The sequence below is a fragment of the Aquarana catesbeiana genome, linkage group LG03 (genome assembly GCF_042186555.1).
Source record: "Aquarana catesbeiana isolate 2022-GZ linkage group LG03, ASM4218655v1, whole genome shotgun sequence".
In the NCBI taxonomy this organism is placed as follows: Eukaryota; Metazoa; Chordata; class Amphibia; order Anura; family Ranidae; genus Aquarana; species Aquarana catesbeiana.
In genome coordinates this window covers 561,924,947-561,945,634 of record NC_133326.1, presented here as the reverse complement: position 1 = coordinate 561,945,634, position 20,688 = coordinate 561,924,947, and the positions used below count along the sequence as shown (strand labels likewise).

General features: G+C 42.5%; 1 protein-coding gene across 1 annotated transcript in view; it reads left to right on the top strand.

Moving 5' to 3' along the window:
- The window catches only part of LOC141132865 (solute carrier family 23 member 1-like), a 147,513-nt gene extending 128,074 nt beyond the window's left edge, over window positions 1-19,439 (top strand). The window contains exons 5-12 of the mRNA XM_073621790.1: window positions 1,935-2,116; window positions 4,277-4,400; window positions 6,120-6,276; window positions 6,405-6,658; window positions 9,538-9,702; window positions 9,878-9,986; window positions 12,771-12,866; window positions 19,025-19,439. Coding sequence (XP_073477891.1) covers window positions 1,935-2,116; window positions 4,277-4,400; window positions 6,120-6,276; window positions 6,405-6,658; window positions 9,538-9,702; window positions 9,878-9,986; window positions 12,771-12,866; window positions 19,025-19,248 — 1,311 coding nt within the window. The 3' untranslated portion in view covers window positions 19,249-19,439. The remainder of the gene's footprint in view (window positions 1-1,934; window positions 2,117-4,276; window positions 4,401-6,119; window positions 6,277-6,404; window positions 6,659-9,537; window positions 9,703-9,877; window positions 9,987-12,770; window positions 12,867-19,024) is intronic.
- The last annotated feature ends 1,249 nt before the right edge of the window (window positions 19,440-20,688 follow it).

The following is a 20,688-nucleotide window of genomic DNA, read 5'->3' as shown; positions in this document are numbered from 1 at the left end:
AATCGATCTGCCCCCACTAAACCCCCCCCCCCACCACCACCACCATCACCACCACCATCATCATTACCACCACTGACATTGAAAGAAATATTTCCCAGCATGTCCCTTCAACAGATCTCAATCAAATGATCAACTTCTGTTGAGCAGGGATGGCCATGCACTATTGAAATTCATCCAGTCTCTACTGAACCAGCCAAATTTCAGCCAATGTATGCCTAGCTTGAGGCTGAGAAAATATCAATCTTAGGAATGTTTTTCTACTCTGTGTTGTCTTCAATCATTCGTATAATCATTATCACTGTAATTTTGGAATAAATCATTGACTAACATACATAACAATTTCCTGGGGCATGCAGAGTTGGCATAGCAGATAAGTGATATATTTACAGTTCAAGTTTCGTAATTTTATCAAGACAATTATCTCAGTTTGTTCATCTTCCATGAGACCTGATAAGTAAATCCATTAAAGAACTGTGATCAGTCTGCAGTGAGCATCATGTAAAGGCTGTAATACCTCTGGCCACATGAAATATAACCTCCTTTTTTTTTTTTTTTTTTACAATATAATTGCCTTTTTATGATTGGATGACATTTTTATGTAATGTTGGCAAACAAGATAGTACAATGTTCTAATCCTAACCTGATTACATTATATAGTGTTCAGTCTGTACATTTCCATTTTTATTATGTCATCTTGGATAAATAATAAAAAAAAAATTCCAGTTCTGTGACTATTGATTGTAAAGATTGCCTTACCCATGCAACAATTCTGATTGTACAGACCCACAGGCTGTCTTACTTGGAATTGTACAATTATAACAAGTAATGGACAGTAAAAAAAAACATTTTCGCAAGTTAAAAGTTGTAACTCTGCCGAATTAGGATATGTCAGAAAAATGGTTTTGTAGCATAGATTAAACACTACTACAAATTGTAAAATGCCAACAGTTATTAACAGTGATTTGCAGCTAGCGATTTAGTTGCTAGAGTCACTGCCTATTTGTCGCTGCTACAAGTGAAACCCATGCTACAGCATTGGGTAGATGGATTCTGTTGCAAATCGCACTCCTTTAGCAATTTGTAGTTAAGCCCATGAAGGGACCTCAGCATTCAGTTATACCTGGATTAATGCATTTGTAACTTTCTTGGCAGAAAAGTCCATGGAGGGAAATGACGAGCAATTCTTGCTGGTGCTCTTGTCGCCAACCTAAAACTTTTTCAACGAATCGCCTTTCTGACATCAGCTGTAAGCTGGCCACACGTTCGATGGATCGAACTTCATGTGGTTCAGCAGGTACCAATTAAAAGTGTTACTAAACCCACAAGAAAAATATCAGTCTGTATATGCAGTAAAACATGCTTCTTATACTCCCTGTGGAACCTAAGGGGTTAATCCTCTGCATTGTGTAAATATGAACATGTCTTCTCTGACCCCCCCCCCCCTTCTTTCACAGTCCCCAATCCATCTCCTCATAGTACAGAGCCCTAGGAGGCACTTTGCACATGCTCAGTTTGGTGTGTATTGCTAGAGAACTTTTTTTGGGGGAGGGTGCATGTGATCAGCACAGGGCCAATCAGCACTGTCTTGACAGGGTCAGGGGTCCTGCAGCCTCATAGGACAGTCAGAGGAGAATGAAAACGCCTCCTACAAGCTTAAACCAGACACTGATGGTAGTCGCAAAACTGCTATATACTGCTGATGAGAAGGGTATTTAGCAGTTTATATTTACTAAAATAATTGCATTTTCATGTTCTGTCTACTGTGGGAGACCAGATATAGTGAATGCAGGGTCCTGGGTTTATAACACTTTTTAATTTTCGCTCCATCTATGGCCGTTCCTGTTTAAAAGGAGTCAATCTAATAACTCCATTATCTGTAGGCTTTCTTCCCACATCTCCTCTTCCTGATACCTTTTTATGTTTTAATTTTTCAGGTTCAGGGGGCCATTATGGTCGCATCTTGTTTCCAAATATTTGTTGGATTTTCTGGTCTGATCGGCTACCTCATGCGATTCATTGGCCCATTGACAATCGCACCTACTATCACGCTAATCGCACTTCCTCTGTTTGAGTCTGCTGGTTCTGATGCTGGGGCACACTGGGGGATATCGGCCATGTGAGTGAAAATTGTATATGGATTGGGATAGACATACATGGGCTTGTAGGAAATTGTAAGCCACTAAGTACATTAAGCTGAGTAATAAGCTGTTATTCAAATTGATAATTGGCTGAGCTTAGCCTTGAGGTCAGGGAAGATGGGTCACTTGTTTAAATAAAAACTCCATTGTGTTAAAAAAAAAAAAAGTACAGTAAGTACAGTGTAATAAATTGCTGCTTGAGCTATTTTTGTAATTTAACCCCTTAACGCTGACACCTCTCGGCGCTTTAAGCTGTTTCTGATGCCGGGAGGCAGGGGGGGATTTCTGATCATGTAACCACTGTGATTGGCGGTCACATCAGAAAGCTCTCGATCGAGAGTAGAGATGGGGAGCTTTCCATAAGCCCGCTCTGGGTTAAAGTAATTGTAAAGTCTCTCTCCTTTTTTTTTTTTTTTTTTAAAATAACAAACACATTATACTTACCTTTTATGTGCAGTTGGATATGCACAGAGCAGCCCGGATCCTCCTCTTCTCGGGTCCTTCTTCTGCTCTCCTGGTCCCTTCCTCCTGGTGAGTGCATCCTCAGCCAGCAGCTCACTACAGGGTCACCGAAGCCGAGTCAGAGCTCCGTGTATCCATTCAGACACGGAGCTCTGACCCGGCCCTGCCCCCTCTCTCCCCTGATTGGCTGACTGATTTTGATTGACAGCCGTGGGAGCCAATGGTACCCCTTTCTATCAATTAAGGCCTGAGAGGACAGAATCTCGCAGGGATATGCAATTAGCGGACCTCAAGGTGTTGCAAAACTATAAGTCCTATCATGCCTCTGCCTCTGGGTGTCATGCTTGTGGCTGTCAGTCTTGCTATGCCTCTTGGGACTTGTAGTTCTGCAACAGAAGGTCCGCTAATTGCATATCCCTAAACTACAGTATCCCGACAATCAACCAACTGTGGGAGGTACAAAATGGAGCCCACAAACAAGCTGGAGGCTTTCCCCTGCAGTGCCCCCTAGTAGCCAATATGCATATTTCTCTTGTTTGAGAACTGTGTTGAGAAGTAGTGTTACTTGAACTATATTGCAGGATTTGCTTGTCTTCAGCTGAGAGAACGTGCAATAATTTAAAACTTTATATGAAATCTCAAATTGTTCATTAAAGAGGTTGTAAACATCTGTAAAAATGTATCCAAAAAAAGAAAAAACCCTGTAAGACAATGCATGCTAGCTCATTATGAAATACTTACCTTAAAACAAGCTGTTGCAGTGGTCCCCGCACACCGCTGTCATGGTCAACATCATTCCCGGAGCTTCGCCCGGTTCGCGCTGTGATTGGCCAGAGCCTCGAAGACGAATGGCCCACATGTGCCGTTCCTTCCGAGCCCGAGCCGTAAACGCCGGCTCCCGCACACGGCACACGTGGGCCATTCCTTTAGAGTGCATGCGCCAGTGATGTCACTGGCTGCATGCACTGGAAATCTCCTAAACTGTACAGGTTTAGGAGATATTTTCAATACCTATAGGTAAGCCTTATTCTAGGCTTGCCTATAGGCAAAAGTTTGCAGAGGAAGTTTACTTCCTCTTTAAGGGTTTCATGTTACATAGTTTGACTACCGTGTCATTAGTATATTATTTATCACTGTAAAAAAAGATATTCCACACTTTTTTTTCATTTTTTCCAGAAAAAAATACTTTATTTTTTCCAGAAAAAAAAAATCCACTTTATTTCCTGTTTTTTTTTCAGGGCCTTCCCATCTCTAATTACAATACAACACATTACATCACTTCTGAAGTTGTATTCTTTCATATGAGAATTTTCATAACTTTAGTAACCTACTGTAATGGTTTTTGATATGAGACTAGCATGCAAAAAAAAACAAAAAATGGACAATTGTTCGTCTGATATTCTTATCGGGTGTATGAGACTTAGGTGCTAATTATGGAGTGCGCTGGGTCTGGTTCCAGTCATATTCACACACCTTCTACAACTGCTGTAACAAGAAAATGGAGATTGTTAGTACAATATCTGACTGCATATGCATTTCTTTGGCTTCAGTTTGACTTTATTTTTTTTCTACTCATTTTCTAGGAAAAAAATCTTTGTCAAAAATTTACCTTGAATTTTTTTTTTAATTTGCTGCATTGTTCTTTTATTGTCTGTTTTTCTCATTCTTCTTTTCAGGACCACGTTCTTGATAGTATTGTTCTCTCAGTACCTGAGGAATATTCCAGTACCAATTCCTTATTACTCTAAAAGTAATGGAAAGTGGCAATACTCCAGGGCCTACATCTTCCAGATCTTCCCGGTAAATGCAAATCTTCAACAGAGCTGGTTAATATTCTCAACTTTTTTGGTTTTGAATAGAGTATATTTTCTTTATTTTTTGCTGTATTCCTATTGGGTAGGTTCACTCTGTTTGTCCTGGTTACCACTGACACTGAGACAAAAATTGATGGATGAATCTAAAATGTTACAGTTGTCACTAAAACAGAAAAATGTATAAATCTTCCAAGTGTGACCCATGTTCTGGTGAGAATGGTCCTCTCTTCTCTTCTTTTGTATATGGGACAGAAAATGAAGGAAAATTAGTCTAAACTCATATGAGTTTGAAGCTGAACTTGAGACAAATATAAAAGATGCAAAATATTGCAATTTATGGAATCATTAATACATCATTAAGTTTTTTTTTTCAATGTGAGCAGTGTAAGTACCTGAATCTGTCCTGGTAACAGCCTCTTGCAGTCCCTGTACAGCAGGGCTGGAGTGGAGGAACAGGCATTACAAGGAGCCTATCAGGTCATATGCTGACAAGAAGCATGCTAATAGGAGGAGGAGCACAGTGACCCACAGGTTCATCATTGTGGTGCTTCTCCTTTCACTGTCCATTCAGTGGCTCAAGCATGTGCAGGGTGACCCAGACACAGAAGTGGGTGGAATAATGCAGACTATATGCCTGAGCACACCTAGCAGCAGAAAAAGGAGTGCAGGAGAAATCTGCAATGAATTGAACATTGCAGCAAAAACTGGTTAATTTTATCTTTTATTAGGCTATTTGTTTTTATCTTGATACCTTTTGGCTGGAGTTCTGCTTTTGAACCCTTACCTACTTTATACACAACTAAAAGAAGATATACTATTTTAGATATACTTTACAGCACCTATAGACCTACCTCCCAACTTTCTCAGAAGGGGAAAATGTACACCTTTTAGCAGAAAATATTAAAGTGTATGTAAAGCATTATTATTATTATTATTATTATTATTATTATTCCATGCTCATTTCCCTCACTGCATTCAAAATGCACTGGGTGTGTGGATTTTCTGCAGTTGTCAGTGCATTCCTAATAACACCTCATGCACAAAGCGCAAACACGGTGAGTTTGCCTGTGCCAGATCACATGGTATTGCAGTGCATGCACTACTTTTGGTGCAATCCAGTGCGATTTCAGCCCATTCACATGATTCACACACAAATTGCGGACCACATTCCTGTGCAATCCGGGTGTGAAATGGCCCTTAGAAAATTGTCACTGGAACAAGTATACCTGTTGACAGATTTTCCCCTTTTTATTTATTTTTTTATCCTTTATTTTTTTTTTATTCCCCTAATTTTGAATTTCCCATTGTATTTTGTCTAGGTGACAGTGGTCACCAGCATAAATTCAGGTGGTGTATCTCCCAAGCTGGGATACAGCAATACAACTTGAGCAATAGAAATAGTACAAACAACTCTCTTATTTATTGTTCTTGTAAGTTATTGATCAACTGAACTGGACTGAGAACCCCTACAGCATGAGCTGTCCTTAACCAGGGTTTATAGTTCTAAGTACAATTCCAATAAAACATATTAACTTTATTGTAATTCATCTAAAAGTAATTCTGTGTAATAGATTTTCAATGTATACACATACACCCAAAATGTAAAATGTAAGCTCCTGGCCATTCTGTACCATTTTCTTGTTTAGAACGGTCCAGGAGCTTATCCAATGATCCTTTTTATTTATTTTTTGTCACTTTTGCATAGGTCCTCTTTGGCATTACGATCTCCTGGCTGATCTGTTACATCCTAACCATCACCAATGTCTTTCCATCCAGCCCGAAAACATATGGGTATTTAGCTCGTACAGATGTGAAAGGGAATGTACTTGCTCGTGCCCCATGGTTCCGCTTCCCTTACCCAGGTACATGTCTAAAACAGCAAGCTGCCGAAACTTTACCAATTTGGTACTAGCCTCACCTAACCTCCAGAATTCGGAGTACCATTTTTTTTCCTTAACACTTTGGTTTATGATTGTTATTTGTATTTCAGGACAGTGGGGAATGCCTACCGTAAGTCTCGAAGGAGTGTTTGGTATCTTGGCTGGAGTTATCTCATCCATGGTGGAGTCAGTTGGTGATTACCACGCTTGCGCTCGTCTTTCGGGGGCACCTCCTCCTCCCAAGCATGCCATCAACAGAGGAATTGGTATAGAAGGCATCGGTTGCCTACTGGCTGGAGCTTGGGGCACTGGGAATGGCACGACTTCATACAGCGAGAATGTTGGTGCTCTGGGAATCACAAGGGTAGGTGTACAAGACATCACCAATCCAGATACCTGAGCACATTAGTCTGGTAATGTCAACTATCATCAAACATCACTTGTGGAGATGGTGACATGAAGATATATAATAATATATATATAATCAAATATATTAGGTGACACCAAATGCTTACGATTTTATTCAAGAAATACAACAAATCCAATAACGTATAACTATGGTCAACTGCTTCATTACAGGATGCTAAAGCACAGCTCCAGCCAAATGATTGGAGCATCCCTTGGGATTTTGTTTAATTTATTTTTTTTTTTGTGCTGTGGCCCTACTGGGGGAGATTTCCTCTCACTTCTGTCAAAACAGCTAATGATGGGAAGTCTCTCCAATGAAGACATATTTTAAGTGGCTTAAGGAAGGGATAAAACTTTTGAAAACATTTTTTTTTCATTGCAATAAAGGTCTAGACTTTATTACTTAAAAGCTCCTATGTTTAACCTTTCAGATACGTATATGGGTATCCCATAATAATTTCAGTCGACTCAAGATTATAGTAATAAAAGGAATTAACTTAGCTTGGTTTAAAGATGTATTACAGATGATAAAACCTAGATAAATACAGCATGTTCGATCCAGGGGAGTTCACAACTTCTTCATTAGAAGTTCCTGTAGGCGATAGCCCATGATCCATACTTCCCTTCTGAATCGAACTTGGCTAGCCCCTGGTCTCCTAGATATAGATACAGATATATCAACCGGGTGGGGTTGATCGGGAGCCGTTCTGCCAGCGATCGCCCGGGGGAAGGGAGCATGGAGAAAGAGGAAGAAAGAGGAGAGCTGTTGGATCACAGAACACGCATAGCACGCTGTTACAGCTTACATTACAATTGCCTCTACTCTGCTCGCCGTCACACACAACCCCCCCTCCTCCTGACCTGCGCCTGTGATTGACAGAACACGGGTCCAATGCTGGGATGCATTCTGTCTATCAAAGGCTCCGGGTCAGGAGGAGGCGGGGCTGTGTGTGACGGCGAGCAGAGCGGAGGCAATTGTAATGTAAGCTGTAACAGCGTGCTATCCACGCTCTGTGATCCAGCGCCTCTCCTCTTCCTCCAGTCATGATCCGGTTGCCCTCTATCTTCCTCTGCCCAGGCGAGGCTGCAATGGTGGGCACAGTGTGGCTGCAATAGTGGGCAGTGGGCACAGTGTGGCTGCAATGGGGCATAGTGAGGCTGCAATAGTGGGCACAGTGTGGCTGCAATAGTGGGCAGTGGGCACAGTGTGGCTGCAATGGTGGACACAGTGTGGCTGCAATAGTGGGCAATGGGCACAGTGAGGCTGTAATAGTGGGCACAGTGTGGCTGCAATAGTGGGCAGTAGGCACAGTGTCGCTGTAATAGTGGGCACAGTGAGGCTGCAATGGTGGGTACGGTGTGGCTGCAATAGTGGGCAATGGGCACAGTGTGGCTGCAATAGTGGGCACAGTGAGGCTGTAATAGTGGGCACAGTGAGGCTGCAATAGTGGGCAATGGGGCATAGTGTGGCTGCAATGGTGGGCACAGGTGAGTCTGCAATGGTGGGCAGAAGTGAGGCTGCAATGGTGGGCACAGGTGAGGCTGCAATGGTGGGTAAAGGTGAGGCTGCATTGATGGGCACAGGTGAGCCTGCATTAATGAGTACAGGTGAGGCTGTGCTGAGGGGCACTGATAAAGTTGTTGTTAATATTTATTTTTGTAACGTAATTCTGCATAAAACATTTAGGTGTTATTTCATGGGCGTGTTTAGGGGTGGAATTAGGGGCAGGGTAGGGGTTGGGTGGGGCAACTGGTGGCGAGTAACCCTTGAGGCCTGGCTAGTAGCTCAGGACTTGAAATTTTGAGCCCTGTGTGTGTATATGTGTGTGTATGTATGTATGTGTAATAAATAAATAAATATATAATATAATATAAAATCGCTATCAGGGCAAACAATAGCTATAACTGGTTTGAAACGCACCATCGAAAAGAAAAGGTCAGAGGTTCCCAACTTCCCACAGCATGATAAAGCACATGTCTCATGCATTAAGCCGTCCTCGCCGTTGGAAATTCCAGGGCTCAGGTAAGTAAAATGGGGAGCTGGTGACTGACAGAAGTTTTTTCACCTTAATGCATAGGATGCATTAAGGTGAAAAAACATGAAGGTTTACAAAACTTTAACTCCTGTGGGGTTCTACTGCTATAAAGATCCTGTCCTGCTGACATTTTACCAGACAGGAAATGAGGGGAGCTCTCCAACAGTAGTAAAGCCAGAAATATAAATCCTTTTGTATAGGAGGAAGAGACTGGAGCCCCTTTTCAGATTTGTATTTCTGTCTTTATTTCTGCTGCAGATTTTCCTTCACTTTCTGTCTGGTAAAACTTTGTCAGCAGACAATAATTGAGGGTAAATGCTTCTAAGGAAGGATTGACAGTTTTAAATGCTTCCCTACTCTGTCCAAAAAAGCTTTTGGCTTGAGATACACTTTTACTGTGTTGGCAAACAGAGATACAGTATATACCATTTGGGTTGGTTTGTCCTAAATTCAATTTGCAAAGCTCTGGTTTGCCCCTAGGTATCAATAATTGATTGCATGAGGATTTGATTTTGAACAAAAAAGGAACATCTTTAAAAACATCAACAAAGTTTCTAGGATACATCTCTTGCGCCCTGCTTCTCTTCTCCTACCGTCATGCCCGCTGCCAGCTATTACAGGCAAGCAGTACCAGATGTAAGGGGGGTATACAGGTCGGAGAGATGGAGTGATTGGTATCAAGTTCTGAGTGGTGACTAACTGGCACTAACTGCAAGGTCAGGCTCACGTTGTAACGGCCCGCCTGCAGGATTTGAAGTACTATTTCTATGGGACTCTAACATTTATTTCTGCCTTTCAGGTTGGAAGTCGGATGGTCATTGTTTTCGGAGGGATAGTAATGCTTCTACTGGGCATGTTTGGTAAAATTGGTGCTATATTTGCCACTATACCGACTCCAGTAGTCGGCGGAATGTTCCTGGTGATGTTTGGGGTAATTGCGGCAGTTGGGATGTCCAATTTGCAGGTGAATGGGAAAGACGTTCTTTGTGTGTGGTGTGTTTTTTTTTTTTTTTTTTTTTTTTCTTCTTCTTTATGTCACTTTAAGAAAAACTTACAAATATAAACACTCTCTAAACCTTGGATACAATACTTTTGGTACACATAAAGATCTGTTCTGGTTTTATTTTTTTTTTTTACAGTTTGCCGACATGAATTCCTCCAGAAATATATTTATAACTGGATTTTCTATATTTTGTGGCCTGACCATTCCAAACTGGGTGAACAAAAATGCAGCACTTTTAGAAACCGGTAAGGAAGAGAGTTTACTCTGTGAACTGTCCCAAGTCTATAATTTTTTTTATTTTTTTTTTTTATACAGCCATTAGACTTGTTGTTTTTGCCAAATGCCATTAATCGTAACTCATCTGAGTAATCATTTTACATTCAATTAAAGTGGACCTGTCTACAATAATTTTTTCATGTTAAGTCCATACTTAATATGGATATGTCAGTGTAACGCTGCCAGGTATTTATTACCTCTCACTGAGGTCACGGTACTCCCCCCCCCCCCCCGACAATGCCTTCATGTCAGAAACCATAAATCAGACTGAGACAGAAGTACAGATAAATCACACTTGTTTAATATTAATAAAAAAAGGTAAACGTAGTCAAAACATAGCCAGAGTTCAAGAACCGTAGCGAATAATCAGACAAGCCAAAACGTCAGGGAGCCAGAGATCAGCATAGTAGAACAGCAAGCAGGAAGGAATGTTAGCCAAGCAAATCTTTAACAGGAACACAGTACACGTCTCTAGAGATGTGACCAAGGCAAAGGCGGATATTATCTGGGCTGGGCGGCTTAAGTAAGCAGGACTGTCGAGCAGGATATCATCAACAGGTTAGTCACTATGGAGAGATAGGAGCTGGCAATTAGCTGACAGTTGAGTGGCCAGCTCAGAGAAGGAAGGGCTGAGCCCAGCCCTGACAATTCATCTGCTTTTCTCTCCAGAATGACAGTACCCATCTGTTCAGGCATCACCCAGGGTCATCATATAATTTGCGGACTGGGATGCCAGCTCAGAGATGACACAAGCATGTAAATAATGGTACCTGTGCAGCCTTTTCTCTGTGTTCACAAATGTCTGATGTCAGATTAACCCCTGCTGCAGCCTCTCATCTTGTGACTTGGTACCAGGTTACAATGTTGCAGTTTGTACACTGGTGGAAAGGAGACTGAGCAAATGCTTCATCCTGCCTGCAGCAGACTGATGACATCACACACTGCGTTCAAAACGCACTGCCCTTGCAATCTGCAGCAGGTGTCACTGCAATGCTAAGGACACCCCAAACGCAGGTTGCAAAACTGTCAGAAACCATGAATCAGACTGAGACAGAAGTACAGTTAAATCACACTTGTTTAATAATAATAATAAGAAAAGGTAAACAGAGTAAACATAATCAAAACATAGCCAGAGTTCAGGAACCAGAACAGATAGACAAGTCAAAACGTCAGGGAACCAGAGAACAGCGTAGTAGAACAGCAAGCAGGACTGACGAGCAGGATATCATTAACAGACCAGCTCAGAGAAGGAAGGACTGAGCCCAGCCCTGACAAAAACAGTGTGTTTGCCTGCACCAGATCACATGATACAGAAGTACCATGCAATCCAGTTGCAGTGCGTTTTTTGGTTTGGTGCAGTGTGATTTCAGCCTATTCAAATGAATGGGCTGAAAATGCACCACACTCAAATTGCACAGGAACGCAAGCACGTTCCTGTGCAATTCCTGGTGGATATATGCATTAATGTGGATGAGCCATCACTTCATATGAGAAAAAGAGAAGCAATGAATTGGACTTTATGGGTGCAACATAATGGTAAACAAAGTTTTTTTTTTTTTTCCTTAAACTATTTTTATTGAACAATAATCTAAAATATTAAATAAATATAAAAACATGCACTTATGACCTAATGTATGTGGTCATTAGTTACATAGCGGTATTGTACTGTTGAATCCCAACATGTTTCGCCCTTTGGGACTCTTCAGGTGATGAATTATCCGCTAGGGGTCAGGGCATTCTATTAAATGAAAACAAAGTATAAGTATTCACAAAACATATAAAAAAAGCAATTGTGTTGTGAACCAGCCATATTCCAAAGGAGTTTTTTATTGGTATTGAACTAGGCATAAAGTAACAACATCAATTCTGACATAAACATGCACCTACGTATTTTGTTGTACACATTCAGGCAAAGGAATAGATAAGGTAAGGTCTCACCAATATGGCATACACAGAAGGAATGGCAAGAACTGATTTTGAGTAATAAAAGTTGGATCTCATTTGACAAGTTTCTGTATAATGTGACATCAGGGGTTTATTCATATAAATTTGTAAGGGCCACATTATACTCGCTTTTTCAGTACTTTCCTGTGGCTTCCCTTTCTATTGCAGCCGGCACCAAAATACCCAGTGTCTGAGCTCAGAGTGAGGGGTGGTGTCACCCCCTCTGTCATCTGAGGATGTCAGAGGCTCCCCTATAACCAGAAGTACTCTGTATTTAACAATGGCAGACACAGAAAAAGGACCACAGAGAGGTGAGTATAAAGGGGTCAGGGATTGGCTTTACACAGACACTGTCATTTTGCCCTCAATGGACAGGGTGACAGGATCTCTTTGAACATGGCTGCTAATCCTGTTATGACCACTAGAGGGTGAACTTTATCTGAAGTACAAGTATCAAAATATGAAGTATCAAAATATGGAACAGCAAGCAGGTAAAAATCTAATTAAAAAATGAATGACCTCCTTTTGAAAATGGTAGTTGCCTCTCTGTCATCCTGTCCTCAATTCACTGAACAAGACCAAGGGTAAGTAGTTTTGAATCAGTGACTGAAAGTATTAAAGCTGTTGGATCAGCATGACCACCAGGCAGTTAGCATTTCAGAAGGAGGTCAGCATAGGCAGCCTTTTTATATGCCTCTCTTTGGTACAACTTTCATTCAACTTCACGGCATAAGTCGGAGAATGGCTCCTTCCATTGGAGTCTTTCACATAAGAATATAACTAAAAACATACATTTCTTTTCTTCCCAGGAATCAGTGGGCTAGACCAAGTGATCCTGGTGCTACTAACTACAGGAATGTTTGTCGGAGGTTCCCTAGGCTTCATTCTAGACAACACCATACCAGGTAACCAAGGTTTAGCACTAAAGTAGACCTGTCTGTGTTTGAAGAGGTCAGTCCACCCAAAACTGATATAAAAAAGAAAAAAGGCAGGGACTGGTGGGCTAAATCAACCATGGGTTAATAGTGGAGACCCCAGGGATGCGATTATCTTGCTGACACTTACAGCTGTGCATGACAACTATTTATATGGGCAGAGGTTAGTAGGACTCACAGGAAACATTTAAGTAGCTGAGGGGTATTCGTTTCCTCAGCTGGATCTAATGTAAACTGAAATATCATCTGTTTTAGTCAGACTGTCCCTTCTAAAGTAGTTCTAAAGACTGAAGGTTTTTTAGCTTAACATTACTTCAAGGTCCCCAGGCATACACCTCGCAAAGAGTATTGTTCCCTTAAAATCCAGGTCCCATAATCAGTAAGCAAGAGGCCAGCATTCAATCCTCTCCAAAAGCCTCTGTCCTGGCTAGGTCTGTCACATATATATCATTAGGGATGAGCCGAACACCCCCCTGTTCGGTTCGCACCAGAACATGCGAACAGGAAAAAAGTTTATTCGAACACGCGAACACCGTTAAAGTCTATGGGACACGAACATGAATAATCAAAAGTGCTAATTTTAAAGGCTTATATGCAAGTTATTGTCATAAAAAGTGTTTGGGGACCTGGGTCCTGCCCCAGGGGACATGTATCAATGCAAAAAAAAGTTTTAAAAACGGCCGTTTTTTCAGGAGCAGTGATTTTAATAATGCTTAAAGTCAAACAATAAAAGTGTAATATCCCTTTAAATTTCGTAGCTGGGGGGGTGTCTATAGTATGCCTGTAAAGGGGCGCATGTTTCCCGTGTTTAGAACAGTCTGACAGCAAAATGACATTTGAAAGGAAAAAAGCCATTTAAAACTACTTGCGGCTATTGCATTGCCAGTCCGACAATACACATAGAAGTTCATTGATAAAAAACGGCATGGGAATTCCCCACAGGGGAACCCCGAACCAAATAAAAAAAAAAAAAAAATGACGTGGGGGTCCCCCTAAAATCCATACCAGGCCCTTCAGGTCTGGTATGGATATTAAGGGGAACCCCGGCCAAAATTTAAAAAAAAAATGACGTGGGGGTCCCCCTAAATTCCATACCAGGCCCTTCAGGTCTGGCATGGATTTTAAGGGGAACCCCGCGCCAAAAAAAAAACTGCGTGGGATCCCCCCAAAAATCCATACCAGACCCTTATCCGAGCATGCAACCTGGCAGGCCGCAGGAAAAGAGGGGGGGACGAGAGAGCGGCCCCCCCTCCTGAACCGTACCAGGCCACATGCCCTCGATATTGGGAGGGTGCTTTGGGGTAGCCCCCCAAAACACCTTGTCCCCATGTTGATGAGGACAAGGGCCTCATCCCCACAACCCTGGCCGGTGGTTGTGGGGGTCTGCGGGCGGACTGCTTATCGGAATCTGGAAGCCCCCTTTAACAAGGGGACCCCCAGATCCCCCCTGTGTGAAATGGTAAGGGGGTACAAACGTACCCCTACCATTTCACTAAAAAACTGTCAAAAATGTTAAAAATGACAAGAGACAGTTTTTGACACTTCTTCCTTCTTCCTTCTTCCTTCTTCTTCCTTCTTCCTTCTTCTTCCTTCTTCCTTCTTCCTTCTTCCTTCTTTTTTCTTTTTTCTTTTTCTCCGGGCCGCTCCGCACCCATGCTGGCATGGAGGGAGGCTCCCGCTGTGTGACGGCATCTCCTCGTCTGACGGTTCTTAAATAACGGGGGGCGGTGCCACCCAGTGACCCCGCCCCCCTCTGACGCACGGTGACTTGATGGGACTTCCCTGTGACGTCACGGGGAATGCCACAGGGAAGTCCCGTCATGTCCCATGCGTCAGAGGGGGGCGGGTCACCGGGTGGCCCCGCCCCCAGTTATTTAAGAACCGTCAGAAGAGGAGACGCCATCACACAGCGGGAGCCTCCCTCCATGCCAGCATGAGTGCGGAGCGGCCCGAAGAAGGGAGAAGAAGATGAAGAGAAGAGCGGGAACCTCCCCCCATGCCATGGGTGCGGAGCGGCCTGAGGAGAAGAAGATAGAAGACGCCGCGGAGAAGATGCTGGACGAGAACGCCAGAGGAAGAACCAGAAGAAGAAGAAGAAGAAGATGAAGGAAGATAGAAGAAAGAAGAAAGAAGAAGCATTTAAATAAAGGAATTGTCAAAAACTGTCTCTTGTCATTTTTAACATTTTTGACAGTTTTTTAGTGAAATGGTAGGGGTACCATTTCACACGGGGGGGGGGGCGGGATCTGGGGGTCCCCTTGTTAAAGGGGGCTTCCAGATTCCGATAAGCCCCCCCCCGCCCGCAGACCCCCACAACCACCGGCCAGGGTTGTGGGGATGAGGCCCTTGTCCTCATCAACATGGGGACAAGGTGTTTTGGGGGGCTACCCCAAAGCACCCTCCCAATTTTGAGGGCATGTGGCCTGGTATGGTTCAGGAGGGGGGGGCGCTCTCTCGTCCCCCCTCTTTTCCGGCGGCCTGCCAGGTTGCGTGCTCGGATAAGGGTCTGGTATGGATTTTTGGGTGGACGCCACAACGTTTTTTTTTTTTTTTGGCGCGGGGTTCCCCTTAAAATCCATACCAGACCGAATTTAGGGGGACCCCCACGTCTTTTTTTTTTTTAATTATGGTCCGGGGTTCCCCTGTGGGGAATTCCCATGCCGTTTTTATCAATGAACTTCTATGTGTATTGTCGGACCGGCAATGCAATAGCCGCGAGTAGTTTTAAATGGCTTTTTTCCTTTTTTTTCAAATGTCATTTTGCTGTCAGACTGTTCTAAACACGGGAAACATGCGCCCCTTTACAGGCATACTATAGACACCCCCCAGCTACGAAATTTAAAGGCGATATTACACTTTTATTGTTTGACTTTAAGCATTATTAAAATCACTGCTCCTGAAAAAACGTCCGTTTTTAAAACTTTTTTTTGCATTGATACATGTCCCCTGGGGCAGGACCCGGGTCCCTAAACACTTTTTATGACAATAACTTCCATATAAGCCTTTAAAATTAGCACTTTTGATTTCTCCCATAGACTTTTAAAGGGTGTTTTGTGGCATTCAAATTTGCCGCGAACACCCCAAATTGTTCGCTGTTCGGCGAACTTGCGAACAGCCAATGTTCGACTCGAAGCTCATCCCTATATATCATACTTTTTTTTTTTTTTTAATTCAACCAGCCAAATGCTTTTGTTTTGATTTTTAGTTTTGCATTTGTGGTAAATTTTATATTACTTTGCAAAAAGAGGGAGGGGGAAGTATTCTGTAGTCCCGCAGAGGAGAACTCTAGCTATCTACAGGAAGTAATGAGTACACTAGATTTGTGGCTGGATCAGTGGATATTTTTCTGTATTTGCAATATTTTTAAGGAATAAAACTTGCTGAAATGTGCATGTACTGCATTTTTTTGTTTGTTTGTTTTTGTCCAGACGTACAGTTTAAAGAAACTTCACAGATGTAATGGAGCGAGTTTCTCCTATTTCTCTCTTTGTAAACACCTATTTATTCCATTCAGTCCCAACTCCTCCCATCTTTCCTCCTTTTAGCTATTATTATTATTTTTGCTGGTTTTTATTTTATGTTCAGTTATTTTTTGTGTATGGCCGTTGCATTAAATAAATAAATGTAAATTTATCCCCTTATTCACACTGAAAATTACATTTATTTTTAAAGTCTTTATTTCGTTTGCAAATAACTTTGACATACTTTTGTGTTAGACCCCATACACACTATTAGATTTTCTGCAGATTTTTGTCTTCAGATTTACCAAAACCATGCAGTGGAATGTCCTGCCTTGATTGCATACAAATTGAAACTCTTATGCCGCGTACACACGAGCGGACTTCTCATTGGACTGAACTCCGATGGACTTTTCAAAGGAGTTCCGACATAGTTCCAACGAAACGGACTTGCCTACACACGATCACACCAAAGTCCGATAGTTTCAAACGTGATGACGTACGACCGGACCAGGGGCGGATCCAGAGCCTAGTCTCGGGAGGGGCACTGTCAGAAAATATGTTTTTTTGGGGTAAATTTATCAGGGAAATGGCTGGTGTTAGCGCTTCAATCATCATGGCACCATGGTTTTTATGGTGTCAGGATGATTGAAGCGCATTATTACTATAATTACATTGTTATAAAAAATGAAATGGTTGAACTCACCATAATGCAGAATCAGTGGGAGCCCCGAGCGTGTCACTTGCCACACGTTGCGGATTGTCACTTGCCACGTCACCTGTCACCAGATGCAGATTGTCACTTGCCACGTCCCTTGCCACACGTTGCAGATTGTCACGTCCCATGCCACACTGATCACTTTATTAGTGTCACTGGTCCCCAAAATGTCAAAAGTGTCAGTTAGGTGTCCGATCTGTCTGCTGCAATACCGCTAAAAATCACTGATCGCCGCCATTACTAGTAAAAAATAATTAAATATAAATGCCATAATTCTATCCCATAGTTTGTAGACGTTATAAATTTTGTGCAAAACAATCAATATTCGCTTATTGGGATTTTTTTTACCAAAAATATGTAGAAGAATGCGTATCGGCCTAAACTGTGGAATACATTTTTTATAGAAAAAACACAAAATATATAGTTTTTTTTTTTTTCAAAATTGTCGCTCTACCGCAAAAACCGCAGAGGTGATCAAATACCACCAAAAGAAATCGCTATTTGTGGGAAAAAAAGGACGTCAATTTTATTTGGGTACAACGCCGCACGACCGCTCAATTGTCAGCCAATCAAAGTAACGCAGTGCAGTATCACAAAAAATGGTCTGGTCATGAGGGGTAAAACTTTTCAGAGCTGAAGGGGTTAAGATCCAGACTAAAAGGGCATTTTTTGTTTCATACATAATGGCACACATGTATTTTGCGATTTGACACGACATTCATTCATTCTTTTACTCACGTTTAGTCAGTTGGTGCTCTGGTGAGGGTAGGGGTTATCATGCAGGAGCAATGGAGAGAGTGGAGAAGGATCGGATGGCTCCAGTAATCTTCTCAATAAGTCTTCTTCCTGTATTCAATTCACTCCGCTCTGCAGACTGCCCAAGGTGGAGAAGATGGAGGAGGTGGGTGGAGCCAACACTAATTCAGGGGCGGCTGAGGCCTGTAGTGTGGACAACATGGAGGGAGGAGGGTGACGGTGGGTGGGGCCAACACAGTCATGGATGGAGAAAGAAGAATGCTGGCGCTCTGCCGCCACTGACTGTGGACGCTGGCTGGACATGTTAGTGCAGTAAGTTACTGTAGGTCAGTGCAGTGGTTGGAACGGAACTGTAAACACAGTCACGTCGGCTCTGAGAGACTCGAGACCGACGTCACTCACTGTGACTGACGTCACTAATTGCTAACACCTGGGCCGCCTGGCGTCTAGCAACGAGTGCAGGGAAAAGGCTCCACCCACCTCCTCCGACTCCTCCTGGTATCCTTGTCAGTCAGTGAGTGACCGTAACCACATTAGACACAAATCTTTCTCTCGGCGCCGCTGATCGGCTGATGTGAGAGAGAGACTCGGGCAGCGGCAGCGCAGAACAAGGCAGCAAATTAGTGTGACGACACTCAATGACACACAATGACATAGTGCTATTATTTTGAGGGGGCAATTGCCCTGTTGCCCCCCCCCCCCGATCTGCCCCTGGACCCTGACTAGAATAAGGAAGTTCATAGCCAATAGCCAATAGCTGCCCTTGCGTCGTTTTTGGTCCGTCGGACTAGCATACAGACTAACAGATTTTTCGATAGGAATCGAGTCCGTCGGAAAGATTTGAAACTTGTTCTATTTCTAAGGTCCGTCAGATTTTTAGACAGAAAAGGTCCGATGAAGCCCACGTATGATTGAATTGTCTGACGGATTCATTTCGTCGGACCTTTGATGCCGAAAAGTCCAGTCATGTGTACACGGCATTGAGGTTTGACTTCATATTATATGGTTTTGGTAAATCTGAAGAAAATCTAATAGTGTGTATGGGGCTTAAGAAACATAATTGTGTGGTTATGTTATACAGGACGAATCACAGAATAAAACTGCCATATTTTATCACAGTAGCAGTGCCTTTGCATAGCCATAAATCTAGCTGTTTTCACAGGATGTTTTTATTTCTTTTCTCCTTACTTATGCAGGCACAAAGGAAGAGCGGGGAATCATTGCTTGGAAAGAGGTGAACGGCGAGACTGACTTGGATTTCTGCGATGTGAGCAATGTCTATGACCTTCCCTTTGGCATTGGAACAAAATTCTGCACCGCCTCTTGGCTCCGATATGTCCCATTCTGTCCGAAACCCAAAGAAATGCCTTTTGTGACTGAGAACGGTGACTTGAACAGCTACACAGAGACAAAACACTGATGGCGTCCAATGTGTCTCACAGGTCAAAGACATTACCAGACGACTGTACATTGGGAGCTCCAGGAAGAACCTTTGACGGCCGGGAAGCAAAATGTCATGGAAAAAAAATCCAGACTGTTTAAATCAGATGTTTAACTTATATATATGTAATCACTGCAAATGTCCACACATTTAAACTGTGCTTTGTCTAACCTACCTGTAATCCTCCCTTATGTTAAATACCCACCCTCTACACACCAGCTGACAATGAAAACTAGCTGCAATGCTTGCTGAAAAAAGCGGAAAGCTCAATTCTGGGCACTGTCATTTTATTATATAGTGCTTGGTAAGTGTTTACCTCTGCCCTTTTTAATAATTGAATGTCCGATTACTTCAAATGGCTTGAAGAGTTCTTTTAGATCGTACAGCTACTCTGTTCCTGCTGAAAGTTCCACCCACAAACACCAGCACTGTGTACTTGATTGGCATCAGCTCTGGCGTTGTGTCTCTACCCCCAACTGCGACAGGCCATTCCCGAAAGGAAACCTGTGATCGTGCAATAGGAGTCATTATAACCTGGTTAGTGTTACTGAACCCAGGACCCTGCATTCATTATATGTGGTCTCCTATAGGTACACAGAACATGGAAATGCAAAACCACAATCAAAACAAAAGTGCGTGGTTGGTTAATCAAATATATTTATATATATACTATACACACAATGATACTGATCAATGTCCGACCGTGTGTACAGGGCATAAGTGTGACATGTTTGTTTTTTGTTTTGCCTTTAATATCACTTCAAGCACATTAAAAAATAAGTACAGTGGGGACAGAAAGTATTCAGACCCCCTTACATTTTTCACTCTTTGTTATATTGCAGCCATTTGCTCAAATCATTTAGGTTCATTTTTTTTCCTCATTACACACAGCACCCCAAATTGACAGAAAAACACAGAATTGTTGACATTTTTTGCAGATTTATTAAAAAAGAAAAAATAGAAATATCACATGGTCCTAAGTATTCAGACCCTTTGCTGAGACACTCATATATTTAACTCAGGTGCTGTCCATTTCTTCTGCTCTTCCTTGAGATGGTTCGACACCTTCATTTGAGTCCAGCTGTGTTTGATTATACTGATTGGACTTGATTAGGAAAGCCACATCCCTGTCTATATAAGACCTTACAGCTCACAGTGCATGTCAGAGCAAATGAGAATCATGAGGTCAAAGGAAGTGCCTGAACAGCTCAGAGACAGTGTGTGGCAAGGCACAGATCTGGCCGAGGTTACAAAAAAATTTCTGCTGCACTTAAGGTTCCTAAGAGCACAGTGGCCTCCATAATCTTTAAATGGGAGATGTTTGAGATGACCAGAACCCTTCCTAGAGCTGGCTGTCTGGCCAAACTGAGCTATTGGGGGAGAAGAGCCTTGGTGAGAGAGGTAAAGAAGAACCCAAAG